Source organism: Bemisia tabaci, chromosome 7 (assembly GCF_918797505.1).
Source record: "Bemisia tabaci chromosome 7, PGI_BMITA_v3".
NCBI classification, from domain to species: Eukaryota; Metazoa; Arthropoda; class Insecta; order Hemiptera; family Aleyrodidae; genus Bemisia; species Bemisia tabaci.
The window spans coordinates 21186217-21206022 of NC_092799.1; the positions used below are offsets into that span (position 1 = coordinate 21186217).

Genomic DNA, 19806 nt, shown 5'->3' on the forward strand with positions numbered 1-19806 from the left:
TTTTGGCTGATATTAGTAGGAAAAGGCGGAATCTGATCGTCGTTTTCCGCGCAAAAGAACGTTACTCTATTTTAAGGCTGCCAATTTAATCAAATAATTTGATTTTGTACAAGAACACTATCCCCCAATTTATGTACAAAATTTTGCCAGTAATTCGAAAGAAAATCAATGCAATTTCCAGGTATAAATGCCTAAGTTCTGCCCAGTAAAAGTATAATTTGTGAGTGAAAATTTTGCAGCGTCGAAATGTGGTAACGTTTTTTCGACTAAGTAGCGACGTAATGTATAACACGATCACTGTGCTCTTTTTTTGTTCTGCCACAAAGAAATAGGTACTATAAGAGCCAATATGGGTCCTGTTCTATAAAATCCATGAGAGTGGATTGCAAAGGCAAGTTACTTGACTAAAACTAATCCGTCACTTAATTTTAATTACGGTTTGACTTGTCAAAACTGATTGTCGTGACTCAGTATTGTGAAAGGTATGTTCGAATGTGTAAACCTTAGTTCAAAATTGTTTGAAAATACTTTGACTTGTTTTACCCATACATTCTGAGTCTGAGCAAAAACCGTTCGGAAACCGTTGTCTTCAAGTCACACGATAGTCATTGATGTTTTCTTTTTCCAAAACAGAAATACGCATACTTAGGTGGGCAAAACTCAGGTCAAATTTATTTACTGTAAAATTTACCAGTGAATTGCGTTTGCAGTTATCATCGAGATTGGTCGAGACTAATGCTGTTCCGAACATTGTAACACTCTGTCTTATTAATAAGTTAAGAACATTTTGCTCTGAATGAGATTTTTTCGGTGGCGAGGCATAAACGATGGATTTTCTAAATCTCTTCATTTGAATCTGTGGTAAAAAATCGATTATTAAGGTGTTCGTCACGAACACCCTGTTTATCGATCATTCTCTATAATGGCAGATCAATCTATATATCGGCAAAGCAAACCACGCCTTTGGTATTTCTCCTCTGTAATAAGTATCTCTGTTCCACAAACATAGCATGTATATTGCTATGGCGTTTCGTCAATATCACCGTTTCTTCTCTGGAAGGTGCTTTATATCCACTCTCGTCCATCATAAAAACCGTTTACTTCCTCTCGCCCGTTCTTACGATGTTATCTTTACGAAACCTTGGTAGAGATTCCTTTTAAACAATCAAAAACGCAAAACAGCATAATGGTCCGTAAAAATGAGAGTCAAAGAAAGATGACACCTCGTGTCAAGTCGTCCTCCAACCTAAGGGTGTATCTCAATTTTCACTTGAACCGTGGGCTCCGTATAACTCTGTGCTTTCCGGGGCCCATCCGGAAATCAAGATACACCCTTATGTCAAAGTGAATGACAATGGGCGTCAGCATCTGCTCGACCGTAAGTGATACGTCAGAGGCAGGGAGATGCTCCGTCAAAAATCGGTTAATAGTTACCTTGGTTCGCTAAGCCGGGACGAGACCAGTGGCGTGGCGTGCTTTGCGATATATCAATTGATCTGTCATTTAAACTCATGGAGAAGGATCGATAGACGGGGTGTTCGCAACGAACACCTTAATAATCGATTCTTTACCATTGATTCAAATGGGGAAATGTCGAGAATCGATCATTCGCGCCTCGCCGCGGGACGAGACCTCTAGAGGAGCCAGAAGGAGCTCATCTTTGACCGATGATTAATCACTTTCCAGGTTGCTGAAAGGTGCTATCACTGGACCACCGGCCAGCCAAACCGACGCAACGACTGGCCGCACCGAATTGTGCTGGAGAAGAAAGCCGGCCGTCGTGACGGTACGTAATGACAACAGCGGAGGCAAAAATACCACGCCACGGATCTCAAATGCGGTTTTAAAAATCTTCACTAGTTTTCCTTTTTTTTCAAACGAAAAACTGCTCGACTTATTTACTCGAATTTTTGCAAAATATTTTATAAAAAATGAAGCAAACTCTTGAACTATGTTGCTTTGTGAAATAAAACACCCTTACAATTAGTTTAACTCGCATATTTTTCCTATTTCGTAGAATACACTTTTCCCGATGAACGTGCACCATAATAAAAAAACAATACACAATTTGAGAGCCGTTTTCTTAAAAGATGATACTTGAACTGAAGATCCTCTTAAGTACCTCCTCAATTTGAACAATTTTGAACCTACATAAAGGCCTTCTTCGGTTGACAATCAAAAATAGTGGCTCAGTGTCTCAGTCTCTATCACAGTTTTTCATCTGGAGCGGGTAGCGATCCATCTAAAATTCCGACTCGTGATGGGTGGTTAGAGGTAGCGATACCCGATACGCGACTGGATGATCCGGGTGGAAGGGGGAGGTTAATGAGCCGAGGAGGCTTCGCAGGGGGTTGGAGGGTGTGAAGAAAAATAATAAGAAGATCGAGATGCAAGCCCGGGAGTAACACGGTAGAAAAAAATGGTCTCCATGGTGGCGCACCTGGTTCTGGTGGGCCTTGATTTATGGTGCGAATGCGAGACCTGAATACACGCAACTCGCGGTGTCAACCAGTGGCGTGGCGTGATTGCGATACATCGATTATTATGCCATTTAAACCTATGGTAAAGACTCGATTATTAAGGTGTTCGCTGCGAACACCCTATCTATCGATTCTTTTCCGTAGGTTTAAATGGCATAACAATCGATAGATCGTAATTCACGCCACGCCACTGGTGTCAACATGAGGCCAACGCTATCCACCCGGGCCTTTACCTTTACCTTAAGGTCTCGTTTTTTCCCCCTCATACGTGCGACACGTTAGTTTTAAGGTTTACACTGTGCGCGTCGCTTTGTTTTCCTCGTAAACTCCCGCAAACAACCAAAGATACGACCAGTGGCGTGGCGTGGTTTGCGATATATCGATTGATCTGCCATTCATCCCTATGGGAAAGGATCGATAAACAGGGTGTTCTTAATAATCGATTCTTTGCCACAGCTTCGAATGGGGAAATATCGATGCGATCATTCACGACTCGCCATCGGAGATACCGAATATGAATTGCCAATTTAGTCTCCAACCCTTCCGTGCCCTGGAAGTCCTCAGACTTGCTTTTATCCTTTTATATCCATTCACTTACTTTTCACCCATCTCCTCGCCGAGTGTCAATAAATTCCCGTGTTTATTTTGAGAGACCCTGCGGCGATTATTGTCACTCACGCATCGCTACGACGGGACGTTGCCTCGATCTGAATTCATTTCCTTACTCGAACGGGTCGAGAGGATTCGATCTATTTCATCACGCCCTGATGGTGCATTTTTAAATCAGTGTGCTCAAAATTTTAATTTTATTTTAAAATTTTAGTTTCGTTGCATTCGCCTTGTTTTTGTGTCCTCTTAAAAGTTTTTCTTCTTTATTTGGGCTATAAAATAAGACATCTTGTCGAGTCCTAGACAAAGGAACATAACTTATTTTCAAAGTTGCAAGCCTTCCATCAATTGTTTTTTTACGTTGAAGCTGTTGGGTATTTTTAACTGCAAATTTTAATGCTTTTTCTTCTGAAATCAAAGCAAAAATCAGCGAAATTACAACGGAAATTGCGTAATTATATATTGGGAAAAGAATGCATTTTTTAATGAATGGTGTGACCTCGGAATGGAATTATGTTCCTTTGTTTGGAAAACAACGATGTGTCTCAGCCATTTATTGAATTCGTCAAAACCTTAAATAATGCTACGTTGGTTCCTGAAGTAATGTACTTATTCACTTCTGGTTGATCTTAGATTCAATCCCCAACAGCAGAAGTTGATCACAGAGTAGGCATAACTGTAAAGTAAGTATGAGTGCATGTTTTAGCCACAAAATTTAACCCAAAATTCTCATGCATGTATGAGAAAACCTAGAAAATGTAATTTATACGTGCCTCAATCCTTCATACCTGCGGGCAATTCTTCTTATGTGCGCAGACACATGAAGTTACAATGTGGAATGCAAAATGCAATTGAAAAATGTCTCTTATATACTGAACGAAATTTTTAAAGTCAGTATCAACGAGAACACTATTTTTTAAAGAGGAGTAGGGTTAAAAGTGTACTGAAACATCTTTAAATTGACAAAGCTCCGCTTTTTTGACGCAAAAAGGCTAAAAGAAATTGCCAGTAAAAATAAATACCTACTCAAATACTAGTTCGCGCATTGAGTCCATCAGCTTCAGAGGCATTTTCGGGCTATTAATCAACCTTTTCACTGGTTCCTGTTTCTTTCAGCAGTCCTAGGATTAATGACAAAAACTTGAGGCACGCAGCGGATCCCATTGTAGCAGGGGCCAACTGGGTCGCGCCCGATTTCCATTGAACCCTTTTTCATCCCTCTCAACTTCCACCCCTCGTATTTCCTAGGTACCTTCATCCCTGTATTTCTATTGCAGTTTATCGTATTTACATTGGGCTTTAATGTTCTCAAATCTCCTTTTGCCCAATTACGGATATGAAAAGAGGGCTTTGAGGTTAAACACTCATATACTTCCGTTCAATTTGGCTTACTGGTCCGCTACATGTACTTCTACAAAATGGACGGCAGTTAGAATTAGAGCGGTGATAATGATTACGGTCATTCGAGGTCACCCTCTCACACGATGCAAAGTCAACCGTGTTGAAATCTACGTTATTACGTGAGAAGGTAGTGGATTTTAAGTCACCTTCCCTTGAAACTCACAATGAAAATTGGATTTTGACACCACTAATTTGACTTCCGGGTGGACAGATTACCGATCCGTCCAAATGAAGAGCACTGAGGTTTACTTGAATTTATAAGAGAGTCTGACGATGCGCACATCTTCACTCTCACGAATGCGTTTAGCAAGGGGCGGTCATATACAACTATTCCAGCTTCTGCACATGCGTTTCGCATACCCATAAATTTGAAGGCGAAAAAAGTCGACTATAATGGATAGGTTTTAAGAAATGAAGATTTGGCAAACGGAAACTCATGTATCGGATGGTGAAATATCAGTCTCCCGTGGTTGATTCAGTAAGTATCTTGGCTTTGACGCACATTCATTAATATGAGACAGAATGAACATTTTCAATGTAAGAGTAGTAGGAGTTTTTAAGACACCTTTTTTATGATAGGAAATTTGAAAGGTCGTAAACGATGGTACGTGGTTTTGCACTTCGGCCATTTACATACCTCCTAGGAAATTCAGTGGCCAGTACCAGAAGTCCGGTACAAATCACTAGATTTCTTGAAAATTTGCCATAAGTATGGTGAACACAACCCGAAGTTCACTATTGGCCACTAGATTTCCTGTAGTACATCCGTCTACTAACCACTAGGTACTCAGTTTTCTCATTCGTGTGGTAGCGCTAGTAAAGCTTCACAGGCTCACTGCCCGGATGGTATGCAAAAAGTTATCCTCATAAAATTTGGAAGCCCGACAGTCTTCAATTTCAACATGTATATTGAGCGAACTCTAAAATTTCTATAGAACGAGAAACGGAAGGGAAAGATGAGTGGAGACGAAAGGGGTAGAGGGGAATAATTTACAAACATCCGGCGACACCATGAAAGAGACATTGAAAAGTGGGCATAAATAAGTGGCTAAAAAGTTGCGGTGGGCTCGTATTACCGCGGGCCAACTCACACCGATATGAAAATGTCCGCTCACCTGGGAAAACGAGGCACGAGCACTGTTGCCGGACCGCAGGACAAAAGAGCGGGAAAGAGTGTATTCCGACGTGAGAATCCGAACGAATTCCGACGGATCTGGTAACCGCGGGACTTGAGGAGGTGCCAGTTTAAGTTATGGATTCCATGGTGTGGACATGTCCAATTCGGCTCGCCCGGTTGACAAGACTGCCGTGCTGAGGAAGAACGCCGTACGAGCCATTCGGCGTTGACAAATTTCCCTCGACAAAGCTCGAATTTCCTGGAAAATTTATGAATATTTCTCCTCCGATTTTTCCACGAAACTTGTTCATAATTCGATCTAAAAAGTCTGAAAATGTCAAGACTAAAAATTCACGATTTTTTTTTAAAAAATTAACATTTTCTGAGAGGAAATTTGGCAACACTGGAATGCTTTTACGACGTTTATACGCAGCACGGCAGAAGATGTGGGCTCGCCAGCCGCGAGACCCGGAGTCCCACCTCGCGTGTAGGTTTCGACTCCCATAAATTCATCGAATTATGAGGGTCTCTTTATTATATCCATTCTCAGGTGTTAAACAGCGTAAAATATTTCCAACGCCAGATTATTATATTAAAAAGGTTAGCACGCGATTGCCGAAGAGAAGCAGATTCGTCGTGGAGACTCGGAAAAGGGGGAAGAGGAAGCCATCAAAAGAGCAAATTGCCATCTCGTGCACACTCTTAACTGCACCTAAGCATGTGCGACCCCTAATCTGACGTATTTAAACTATATCCGTTCTGACATGGGCCTTGAAATCCGTAAGAATACGTGCGAGACAGGACTCATGTCATAATGGGCATGGTCCCTTTTGATTTAAACATGTCCAATTCTTGGCTTGGTTTGTCGTTTCCTGGACGAAAGAACGTAACTATATCTCGACATGAAAAATTTCCTCTCATAAACTGTATTTTTGTGAGGGAACTATCAGGCATTTTAAGTTGAAAATTCATCTGATTTTTCTTCTGATCGCACGCTCATATCAGCAAAATTTTGAACAGAAATTTCTTAATAATACTCTCGCAAAAAAATTGGATTTTTAAAGTTGATTTTGCAACCGTGGAATGCGGTTGCGTTGTTTTCTCTCGGAAACGACGAGTTTTGACTACCTAAACAGAGTTAAATGCCAGAACTCCATAAATTTTGATGCGGAGCTCTTGAAGGAGCGGAGGTAATGGCTACGGATCTCGTGAAGGTGTATGTACCTTTTGTCTTTGTGCTTCCTTTGTTTTTCAGCGTTGGAAGGTGCAATGTCAAATCATTTGCATGAACCCCCGTTAACTCGTTAAAATTAACCCGCAAGGTGTGCTTTCCGAATTGAAAAAATCGTCTTTTGATAGCACACCTGATACCACAAAAAATGAGCTTTTTTGTGGTTTTTCCATACACGCAAGGCACAGCCCATAAAATAGGAAGAACCGTTTGACTTATACATGTAAAATAACACGAATAAGAACATGTTAATTCTCGAGCTGTCACTCAAACCCACTTCCAGAAAAAAATAATAATGTGAAATATGAAATAAGCGAATGAAATTCTGTTTTTTTTTTTGAATAAACATCTCTACTTATGTAAAGCAATGTTTAGGCCAAGCAAAGATTGGACCGAAATAATAATGAACAAAGAAAGATGAACGTGAGGAGGATCTCTTAGTCGCGGTATTTTATGTTCATCGAAAGGACATCCACGAAACATCTGAATCATTCAACTAAAACTACTTTAACCCAATGACCCTACATGTATACTTTAGACCCTTACTCATTATCATACCCTCGCTGTGCTTTTACTGAAAGAATGGCGTAGCTACAAGACAAACATTTGAAAAGAGGGGAGAAAGTTTCAAAATCTGCGTGAAGTTCTTTGAAATTTTAAAAAAAGGAGGAATAATAAATACGCATACAGATAGAAGATTTCTCAATTTATTATTACCATGAAATTATAGCTACTCTTAATGGTCGAATTTTCTTAACATACCAACATGCGGCTTCCTCCGGCAAATGAATTGATAATGTTGTGTCACACTCCCAAACAACTTACGTGAGATTCTAATAGACTTTTCCGCGCAAGCAAACTTCAATATACTACACTAAAAAAAAAAAAAAAAACACATTGGATCTAGAGTCCAGACTCTTAAAAACATCGACAAGAAAAAATACTCTTGATTCAATCAGATTTAAGCTTAAATCAAGGACCAAGCCTCTTAATTTGAGCGGATTTCCTTTTGATTTAAGCTTAAATCTGCTTGAATCAAGAAAGCTTTTTCTTGTCAATGTTTTCAAGAGTCTAGACTCTAGATCCAATGTATTTCTTTTTCCAGTGTATGCAATGACGTAAAGTGTGCTTGTTTAAATTTTTCCCCAAAGAAGCCCTCAATAATTGGCTCTGAGGAGGAAAATAAAAGTATTAGTTAATTTATTTTAAATTGTATAACGTCAAAACTTATTTGAATAATCTTAGAATTTTCAAACTATGATGCAGCACCTTTCATGCATCAGGTGCTAATGGAGACGTGATGAAATGAAAGTCTCCATTCTGCAGAGCGAGCTCGTGAGTGCAGCCCAAAATCATTCAGGTATGTGAGTGATCGACTAGGCAACTATTCGTGTTCTGGAGTAGCATGTGAGTATCACGGAAAATTGAAGGCGAATTATCGTCCTTTGCGTGGGCCACGGAAAATCAGCATTGGCGATTTGGTGCTCTGTCTGCGCATCTGATAACTCATTTTGGCAAGATTGCTCTGTATTCTAGGATCGTTTTCTTTTCCGGATCCAGAAAATTATTAACCTGAGGGGTCCGCCTCCGCCCCCTTGCCGCTACGCGGTTCGACCCTTAAAGGCTTCAAGTATGTCACAAACAAATTTGTCTAAAAAAAAAAAAAGGCTCATTAAGAGTGGTTTTAATCTGCCTAAGGCTGCAAAAATAATGGGAATTACTAATAAGGAAATCTCTAGAAGAAACTTAGAAGAAAAAAAATTGAGAGGGATGGGGGGGTTAAAAACCTGTAAGATGATGAGACGAGGGCTGTCAGGTCTCATCTCAGTTATGTTATTCTTAGCACTGTGCTGGGCAATTGGAGAGGGAAAAAATAGATAATCCAACTATTACAAAAGGTTTTCTGCCGTGTGGTTAGTGACAATAAGGGAGGCATTCATGACTTTTAAGCTTTTACTTGCCTTTTTTATGCTTAAAATTGCCGCACTATGAAATGCTTTTCATTTTTTTTTAAGCGAGCCTTTTTCTCCGCTCTTAAAAACTGAGTTTGACTTCCATGCTTCTTTGTGGTAAAATAAGGTTCCTTATAATAATTTGTGCTTATCAATATGAGCCTTTTTGCAAATGAGTCCAGTCTACCGCCGATTATTAGTTCTCTTCAGCCAAAACATTCCGTCGTTTTCAAGAGTCATTAACTTTCTTCCTCTGGACCTCTCTAAACGCGGGTATTACGTTGAAAGATATTTATCAATACATTTACTCGAAAGATTTTAGTATAGTTTATCTTCAAAATAAATGTCAGTAAATCATTTGTGTTTAAAATGACGTATAAACTGATCTCATTTAAATTTTTTCATCGTTTTGGAAGAATATTGGTTGTGCTGCTGCACCAAGAACACATCATAATTTTCGTTTTTCTCACCTAGATTTATCCGGCGTAGGTACTTGTTAGCATACATACCAGATATTCTCCAAAACTGTTGCATCATAATCAATTGTTAGTAACTTTCAATGGAAACTTAAAAATACAGTGAAAAAAAATAAAAAGACAAAAACTCAATAAAAATCTTTATCGTGGAAATTGTTTTATTTTGTTACATTATATGAAGATGTAAAATATAATCTAAAATAAAATGAAATGGATACATATTCCTGAGAGTAATTAACGCATCAAAACACTCCAGCTTTTCACCCAAAGAAAGAGAGCTCTTCCTTAATTTTACCCCCATAAAATCGTCCGGGAGACCTTGATGAAAAATTAAAACTCATTCATTTCGGCGAGGGAACCCGGAGGAGAAGAAGATCAAATTTACACGCCGAGGAGCGAAGGGCAAGGCACATGCCACGGCTCGAGTGGGCTCGGAAAACGAACAAGATAAAAGTTGAGGTTAGGTCGTAAAAGCCGGTATGATAGAGAAAATCCTAACAGTTTCACGGTAGTTAAAAGTAATAAGAAAAGTAATTAGATTAATACAAAGACGCGCCGTTAAAGGTAAACCCGTAAAGGGATTAATAGTGTTGCAAAGGAGGTTAAAGAAAGATGGGGATAATACGCGGAAAGGGGCGGCAGGGAGGCGGGCGGGCGGGGGGGCTTGTCACCGCCTGTTTTATAAAGTTCACAATACATTCTCCGCCTTGTTTGAAATAATTACAAGGGGGAGAGCCGAGAAAAATAAGACGAGGAACGGAGAAAAAAGTAAGGAGGGACAAGAAGGAGTAACAGTATTTTTTCCCTTCACGAATGTGGAGACAGGGCTCCGGCCCCCTCTTCGCGGCGGCACTGGCCCCGCCCCGCGGGGGGCGGGGCTTATTTTCGATGCACTGCGCTCTCCCCGTCGATCCAGGCAGTGTGAAAACTGTTTAGTTTGTCGTTGGGTACTATTCCTACGTGTTTCGCACCTCCAGGAATGCGACTGATTTCAATCGATTTTTGAGTGCAGTTTTATTCCCGATTATGTTCCGCCGATCGCGTATGTCGTCCTTTCGGTTATTCGGTTCGCGTTGTTGTTGCCAGAATTGAATCGGGTATGGCTCTCGTGTGTTGCGCGACCCATGTCTCGCGATAGGATCGCCTGCCGTGGCCTACTTGCGACTTGAGTTTCGGTTTTTGGATTGTTTTGTTTTGTTTTTGACTCCGAATTCCCGTTAGTGATTCGAGGTTATGTTACTGGGGACGATGCACGAAGATGGCCTGCAGCTCACCGCCAAATCCCGCGCCACTGATTTCTCGATCGCTGCCATCATGGCGCGATCGGATCAGGAGAAACAGCTGACCAAAGGCGCCGTCAATGTGATCAAACAGCAAGCGTTAATAGGTAAGTTTTGGATTCTTAATATTTCATGCACACCAATTTGAAAACATGATCTCATATTGGCCATGAAGCTGATGTATTCTTATGCTATGACCCTCAACTTTACTTTCTAAGACGTATCTCTATCCAACCAAGCTTTTCCAGAAGGCATACGATAACCAAGATCATAGTTTCCTCACACTACTCTGGGGAACAATTGTATTATAGTGTTTTTTCTATGTGCGCTTCTATTTCGAGTTTTCTTCTGGATTGTTTTGCATATATCTTATATCTTATATTTCATGCTCGTCACGCAAACCAATTTGAAAACATGATATCATACTGGCCATGAAGCTTTTGTATTCTTATGATAAGACCCTTTAGCTATACTTTCTAAGACGATTCTAAGATTCTCTTTCCAACCAAGCTTTTCCAGAAGGCATACGACAACCAAGATCATAGTTTCCTCTGGGGAACATATTTATTTTAGAAATATTTCGTGTTTTCTTCTCGAATGTTTTTCATGTATCTTATATCTTCTGAGGCGTGATTGCAAGACGGACTTGTAGACGTGAACGTTTTCCCTTTACTCCCCTTTTGAGGGTGAAAATCGCATTTTTCCTTTTCGTGTTTTTGGAAATTGCAAAACTTTCTTGAAACCTATGTGCGCTCCCCCTTTGGAGTCGCGAAGAACTTGTGAACCTATACTGATCGAGTACGTCCCACACTGAGAACCAGATGAGGTTCGTTAAAATGACAATATTTTAATTAATACATGAATAAATATCATACCCACCGCGAATTGGTAGCCCTTATCGCTGCTTGAAAGAAAGGAAATAAGAAACCAAACCTTGGAATCTAACCAATTTAATATAGATTTGACTTGGGTTTCCGAATTTACGCTTACAAGTGTCCCTACAATTCCAATTGACTCCAAATTGATAGCCTTTGTCACTAATTGAAGGAGAGAAAAACTGAAATAAACTTAATTGCTCCATTAAAGGCTCTTCAAAATAATTTAATACAGATTTGGCCTGAGTTTCTAGCTTTGCGCTTACAAGTTTCCCTCCCATTCTCAAATAAATAGCAATGACTCAATTTGGAGTTTGTATCCTTTGAAAAAGACATATTTCAAATCTCATTCTGAAGACCACCTTGAAATGAAATTTGGTGGCGAAACTTACGGTTTACGTGGATTTTCACGTTTTCTACTTTCCAATCCATGCAGATGTTCCATCAATTGAATCAAATCAATTATTTTACTGCTTGGTTTTCCCTCACTGTTTCGTTACACAATATTGAATCATAAAACTACTTGAATATCGACTCATTAACTTAAAAGGTACACGACAATTACATATCTCTTTAACTCTTGCGGTCATTCAGATGTCTGTCAAATATTTATTTATATTAGTAGGAGTAATATTTGTATGCAACATTTCAAGCATTTAAAGCGTGTAATGCCTTCATTACATTCGTAGTTACAAATGAAAATATTTAATGTAATTTGTTGTGACTAAACAATTGATTTCATTCTTTCAATCAATTTTTTTGCTTATATTTGGCACTGGGTGCATTTTTACAAAGTAATTCTACTGCGTATGGATTTCCCGCCCAGTAAAACAAAAATATGTTGACTGATGCTTTTAGTCTCACTCATTTTTCTAAAATAATGTCGTCTGTGTGAAGAAAAAGCACAAAGCATACGCCTACATATTCTTAATTTCTTGTTTTTGAGAATGACCTTTCAAAATTCGTTGTATTAAACAAATTCAAAGGGTTATGCCGTTGCAAAAAGAAGAATAATGAAACTGGTTCGAAGGAAACCATTTCATTCGTGGCCGCTTTAATACTTATTGTAAAATTGAAGTAGAGAAATATGCACGGATCGTAAACTAAAATAATTGGAGTTTCTGTTACAATGCATGTTTCTCTATATAAAACAAAAACTTCACGGATACATGAATAGAAACTGCAAAGATTATGCTTCATCTAGAAAGTGAACTTCTGCTGCTCTTAAGATAATACTTAATTATCTTTGTTGCGCATTTGAAATTTAACAATATTATTTTGAATATGAAAAGATTTTGAAACGAGACTCTTTACACACAAAAATCGTCATGTGGATCCGACCAGTTGAAGAAGCATGACTTGGGTCGTTGAGGATTCAAGTTTTAACATTGAAATAGATTTTGTTGCATTTTCCGGCCACTTATTACATTTCAGTGACATGAAAATGTTGGAGGAGGGGGTTGGTCCCAAAGATGAACATTTTAGATCATTGCAGTTAAAAATTGTAAGAAAAAAGAATTACCTGCGTATCGACGAATTTTCATGAAACTTATAGTACATCGCGGCACCCCGTTTGTCTTACCTAGGGAAATGTATTCGATGTAAATTTTAGCCTAAATTATAATTTAAGTGTCTTGATTGATGATTTCTTCTGATCGGTCCAAAATTTTTCAAGCAATTGTTCTAATTAGATAATTGGAGATATCAGAACTTCCAATTGTTACTTTTCAATTCAAAAGATGTTTCCTTATTTCCATGAAAGTGTGAGCATAAAGTCACATGAACTTGTGTTACACAAGTACAAGTATCCTCCCTTGACACATCCGTACATGCATTTTTACCTCCGTTATCACTTTACACTAGCGTTGGCCGCCAAAAATTCTTGAAATGAAAGGCAATAATTATGAACTGTGGTGAAAGTTTCGGCAACCGCATGCTATTAATTATGAGTGTTTTTTCTTTCTAAGAGAGTCTGAATCTAGAGGGCGGAATAGCTAAAAAATGTATGTGAGCTGAAGTTCAAAATTTATGTCAGAGTGCAGAGAAAAAATTATGCCGTCGACACGAAGGTTTTTCAATTATTGATCACTGATGTATTCTTGAGATTGAAAAGTAAAGAAGTAAAGAATCACAAAGAGTTTGGATAAATGCACTATATGAATTGCTGGAGTAACTTAAGAAACGCTAACTTATCGGACGTTTCTTGGAGTCGCTGGTGAGAGAGATGGTAAAAAGACTTTGATTTTAGGCTTGAACCTTCTTTTATAGGCATGATTATGCACGAGATCATTCGATTGATATTAGGCTTTTTATTAGTGGAGGTTGTGTAACCAGTGTTTGTATTAAATTTTCCAGCCAATTCATGCTTTCTTGGTTAAGCGCAGCTTTATTTTCGAGAATCTCTGTTAAGGAGAAGGAAATCGTTCAACCGTCTCTTATCTTTCCGATCAAGTAATAAACATTATTCTGATTAACAGGAGGATAAGGAGTAACTGAGACGCAAAGAGTTGAAAAAAGGCTGACTCTATTACTGAAAGATTTAAGTATGATCTGGGTGGAACATGATTGTTTTAGAATTTGTTTAAAAATGGGGATTGAATTCAATGGAAGAGTCCTGACTAGCGTTAATCGTTCTTAAATTTAATGAAAACTGTAAAATCGTTGTAACCTACGTAGCAGAACTAAAAATAAATGAATTCACCGCACTGAGGTTGATTTTAAAGTAACTTTGAATCTCATGTCGACAAATTTTCCTGTTCTGTTTTTTCCTTCTTTTAAAAACATGAAAATTAAAGTTTCGACGGGGAGTTAGTATTCTAAGGTGTCGATACTGTCATGAAATTTTAAGGACCCTCCTTTTTAAGGAAAAAATTTCTTGTATGATAGAAAAATACCGTGCGTCTTTTCGAAGCTTCGTCATTTACATCCAATTAAATCATACTTTAAAATTTAATTAGCAAATCGGAATTTCCTTCACATATTTTTGATTTTTAGAACGGCACTAACGAATGCTTGAACGTCCTATATTAACTCTCAAAGACTTTTTATTTGCATTTTTTACACATTTTCAGCATGGCTAATTTGGTTAATTTTCTAAAGATTACACAAAATAGTGATATTGGTCACAGGTTTAATTTAAAACCAAAGAAAAACTTACAATAAGACTCTAAAATAAGATATGTGATACGTAAGCCCTCGAAAGTTTGTTATTTTTATGACAATTCCTTTCTCTTTTTTTGCATATATTTTTTTCTTGCGACTGATTTGGACTTACTAGAAATTTTAAACTTATCGTTCATTGGATTATTAAAGAGAAAAATTGAGTGAGATTGACCAGTTGTATGTTTTTAAAAAGTCGCGCGAGTGGTTATTAAGAAATAAAACTTAGACTTGGAAATTATCTTAATAGTCTTCGCAGTGCGGTTTCGCTGTCATTTATGAAACTTGGCGGGATGGGCAATGGAGGATTTTACACGACAAGTCACACTCCGATGCACAGCGAAATAACAAGAGCTTATACCTTGGATGGTAACTTAAGCGAACCCGCATGAAATAAAATATATAATCTTAAACGGTGTACTTAGTTCTGTAACCGAGGATACATTTTTCTAAGACATTATTTAATTAAAAGAAATTCACAATCTTAAGACACCAGCTAAAAGAAGTCTCTTCGTACATCAATCATCGAGAAAAGAGAGAGATATTGTTTAAGAAAATTCAAGCAAGGGGGAAAAAATCTACTGAGCTCTATTCAAGCATGCTCAACTTTTACCCGTATCGATGACCATTAAATTCTTCATGAGAAAGTGTGGAGGTTGATCCACAGCTTAAATTTACTCAAATTTTGTCTTGGGGCTACCTCTAATGACTAACCGTAGAGTTTGCAATGAAACCGTTCATTTCTCGTTAATTTCCTGAGGAACGTTATGATGTTGTATACTTTTGGCCAAACAACGCTATCCGTAATACTCAAGTGTAGGCGCTTTGAAAAAAAAAAAGAAAAAAAAAATTTGTATCGCCTATAAGCGCTCGACGGTTGCCGATCGAATTTTTCACATTTTAGACATAGATGTGGCATTCAGATGACAATGAGTCTGTAAAACTCCACATCTAAAAAATGAAGCTATTTTATCATTTGGATCCAATTAATTACGTCAAAATAAAGTGATTTTGTGACTGTGTAATACTTGCGTTATGCAACGTATTGATGTACCTTCATTTGATGGTTCAAGCAGTGAATCCATCGTTCGGTTATACCAACCGAAAGTTCAGTTTGACAAACCGAATAGGTGAGATGATATGGAGCACCGAACGTTCGGTTCACGTGACCGAACTTTCTTTTTCAGCGTGTGTACTAAACACTAAAATATTTTGGTTCAGATAACCAAAATACTTTGTCATGGGACCCAAATGACGGTCAGCTGAGCCATAATTCGGTTTCTGAGACTGAAAACGTCGGTTACCTGCTTCAAAAAACAGTGGCGTCAAGTACAAACCGAACTTTTTTCCTCCGCATACATAGCACTCTAAACATTGTCTATTCTACTGTGCCAATAAGGAAAAACGCCGTATGAGCGTTCTAATGTTGCCAAATTTCCTCACTAAAAATATATTTATTTCGGAAAAAAGTTACCAATATTTTTCATTGAAATTTTCAGAAAGTTTCGAACAAATGAACTGCAATTTGTAGTTAGGAACTACAATTTCTGGCTCATGTTAAAAACAGCGTGTTTACCATTAGGTTACACATGCAAGCAGGTGCTTTATTAGACGAGCCTGAAATTGTAGTTCCTAATTGCAAAATGTTGTCCAAATAACTATCAAAAACTATGTAAATGATTAAAAAACCACGCTACAAGCTAAAATAAATAAGGAATTGCAAAATGTTGTCCAAATAACTATCAAAAACTAAGTAATTGATTAAAAACCCGCGCTACAAGCTAAAATAAATAAGTAATATTTCAAACTACATGTAGATGAGAAATAATATGAAACTTACAAAAACTAACGTATTTACTTTGGCTTGTAGCTCGATTTTTAATCGATTTCTATGTTCTACACAGTTTAACCAGCCAAATTTGGCGTTAAAATGTAAGTAGCAAAATTTTCCGAAAAATTGGAAGGAAATGATTCATAAATTTTCCCGAAAATTCGTAAATTTCCAAAGGAGATTTGGCAACGCCCGCAGGCTCATGCGACGTTTTATCACGGCAGTATTCGTGTGCGGGCCGGGGTAACGGAACCACACCGAGGATTATCCCGTCCCGGAATGCGTTTTTATTTACGTTGCGTCTTTGGTTCTGATTCCAGATCGGCTGTCGCTGCACCAACCGACGTCGGGGCCCGGAGTGCGCGGGCGGGGCGCGGGTGGGCGGAGCGGGAGCGAGGAGAAGAGCCTGTCGTCGGGCGGCGAGGACGAGGACGAGGAGAATTTGGAGGTGGACGTGGAGGAGTGCTCCGACTCGGAGTCCGGGGCGCCGGGGCCGCGGGGGAGTGGGCGGGCGGGGGCGGGGGCCCAGCGGAAGAGCCGCGACTCGGACGACGCCGATGCGGACGCCGACGCCGACGCTGACGTGGACGCCGAGGCGGAGGCGGAGGGCACCGACGAGGAGAAGGACGCCCCGACCAAAGTCAAGATGAAGACCCGCTGCAACTGCCAGGAGCTCCTCGTCGCCGAGTGCCACCTCGAGAGCAAGGAGCTCTGGGACAAGTTCCACGACCTCGGCACCGAGATGATCATCACCAAAACTGGAAGGTAAGCACCTAACCTATTGCTACGGGAGAGGGAATCTACGAGCTCACTTTTATAGACAAAGCGAAGAAGATGCTTGATTGGGTTCCTCCTGGGAGGGGATGAAGGCATCGCCCGGTAAAAGAGGGGCGACAGGGGGTTTCAGAAGAAATGAGGGTGTGCCAACTCCTTCAAAGGCTTTGGGAGGATACGGGACTTTGGCGGCTAGGTGTTGCAGAGCGCCAGAGAGCGCTATAAAAGCGGCTTTATATGCAATTATAGATAAAGCTATGGACATAAGAGACAGAGGGAAAATGAAGCAATTCTACTGGTTGAAATGTGTGGTTGGACTGGACAAAGGATTTTATTTTTATTTTTATTTTCATTTTAATACATGAGAACCGCAAGACTATGGTATACGTCAAGCTACAGAAAGGATGAAAAGGAAAATTTCACGTTTCAGCTAAGCACTAAATATAGGAGTTGAATGATCTGTTTCTGATTGGCTCACATCTAAAGTTATGAAAACATACGGAACGGCAGTCATGAAAGTTTGATGCAAAAAATAGTATTCACCCCTTTTTCCACAAAGGCACCTGTGGTTTTGCCCTTGAAATTCCAACCGAAACGAGAAAGGATTGAAAAAAGGAATGCCCCGACGACGCAACGAAAACCTGAATAATTGCGGTGACGGCGTGACTTCACCTCTTCGGATCCGCGACCATCAAACGTGGGCCACGGATTACAGAATCAGGATCCACACGCGGTATTATCCACAAACAACGCATGACGACTCTAGATTTCACTCCCAAAGTGACCGTTGAAATTATAATTTCATGGTTACACCTATTGTGTAATGGGCCTTTTGTTGGCCCGTATTTGTTTTAACCCCGCATCCCTCGAGGTCCCACCCTGTTGCCAAATTTCCCGCGGGCTCTCTCCCGGTTCAACCCGTCGAAATCCCTCGGATATTCGGCACGATTCGACAACGGAGCGCGGGCACACGAAAGGGAGGAGAAACTTTTCTCTTTCTTCCCGCGCGGTGTGTGCCAGACCTCATGACTTTTGACGTGTCGTCTCACAACAAAGGAGGGTTTTCTCTTTCTCCCCCGTTCTCGACGAATTAGGAGAAAGAAGAAAAAAATTGACACAAGTCTGCAATACCTGGGCTCGGCCGGGCGGAGGGCAGCATGTGGTCTTAAAAAGGCCCCTTTACAAAAGATTAAGTGGTTTTTGTCGATTGTAACACGATCCGTGTCAAAGAGAAGACCTTTCGAAGGAAGGACCACCGTCAAAGAAACCAGGGCTCCTAGCCGGTGCGCGGAACTGCGGGCTCTCGCCTTGAAGGCCTCGCTGATTGCATTGTCAATTACATCAACAGTGACTTTGACGCCGGCAGTGCGTCAATCACTTGCGCTGTATGTTACAGTTCCGAGTATAACTCTTTCTCAAGATCGATTTTACCCTTTACACTTGGTTAGTATTCATATTTATTCAAATTAAGAGGATTGAAAGTTGGAAAAAACTCGAGCATACTACGTCGCTTCCCGGACGAAGAAACGTAACTCCATTCCAATGTTACAAAATTGACTAATAAAATAAAATTATTTACATTATTGAGTATGTGCGCAATATTTTCTCAAAATTTCTATGATTTTGACACGAGATCAGAAGAAAAATCAGGGAAATTTTAGTTCTTTTGCGATGAAATCGACAAATTATTTACCCTAATTTTTAATAAGTAAATCATTCTTAACGTTTACATAGATGGTAAATGGTTTGAAAGTACTTCATTACTCTTCATTTTAATGCTACAAATATGCTATCGTAGTGTAGGGTAAATAAATGTTACACCCTAAGGAGAAGTGATTTCAAGGGCTAAAATAAAACATGCATAAACCTTTTGAGCTCTAATTGAAGAATAAAGGAAAAAGAGAAATGTGGATTTTTAAATGGCGTTCATAAGCAAAAATTACCGCAGTTAAATTATAATATTAACTATCAAAAATACTTCAAGACAGCATCATATGTTGAAGCTTCGTCACAAGTTCTACTAGTAAGGTATTAATTTTAAAGATTATACGTTTTCCGCTTAGTAAGATTGAAAATTCAAAGTTTTCAGTAACATAACGAGGAATTTTCTTTTCTATCAAATTATTTTTTACTTTAGCAGGGGCAAAAAAAATGTCCTAACGTATCACCTGAACTGTGGTCATGGTCTGCGGTATGGGACAAAACCAACTCACGGAATCGCGTTTTTTCTCCCAATTTAGAACCCGTTATTTTCGGGTCAAACGCCGGAAAAAAAGAACAAGACGACCACGAGAGAACAACAGTGAATAGCAACCTAACGGATACACCTCAGCTCATTATGAGGTGTCCAAGGGGTGAGCGAAAAAAGTCTTGACCTCGTCATTTTCCGCGTTGGAGGATTTTCGAGGATCCCGTAATTCCCGATTCCTCCACTCGGGCGAGCCCTTTATCCCGGCCGAGTGAGATCTCAGCCTCATCGCGCGGAGGGCGACGATCCACTATCTTTCGTCGAAATCGGAGTCGCCGCTTAACGCGTGTTGCGTCTATTGTTGGGGGATTCGGTGTTTTTATTCGATTATCGTTATTTTATAACCCTTTCGGGTCGTAAATGGCCGCTGTCG

The 19806-nt window shown here is 39.5% G+C and overlaps 1 protein-coding gene across 1 annotated transcript in view; it reads left to right on the forward strand.

The window, feature by feature from the left end:
- The first annotated feature begins 9406 nt into the window (after positions 1 to 9406).
- Positions 9407 to 19806, forward strand: part of LOC109029690 (T-box transcription factor TBX20) — a 103109-nt gene continuing 92709 nt past the window's right edge. The window contains exons 1-2 of the mRNA XM_019040271.2: positions 9407 to 10653; positions 16732 to 17176. Of these exons, the coding sequence (XP_018895816.1) occupies positions 10500 to 10653; positions 16732 to 17176 (599 nt within the window). The 5' untranslated portion in view covers positions 9407 to 10499. The remainder of the gene's footprint in view (positions 10654 to 16731; positions 17177 to 19806) is intronic.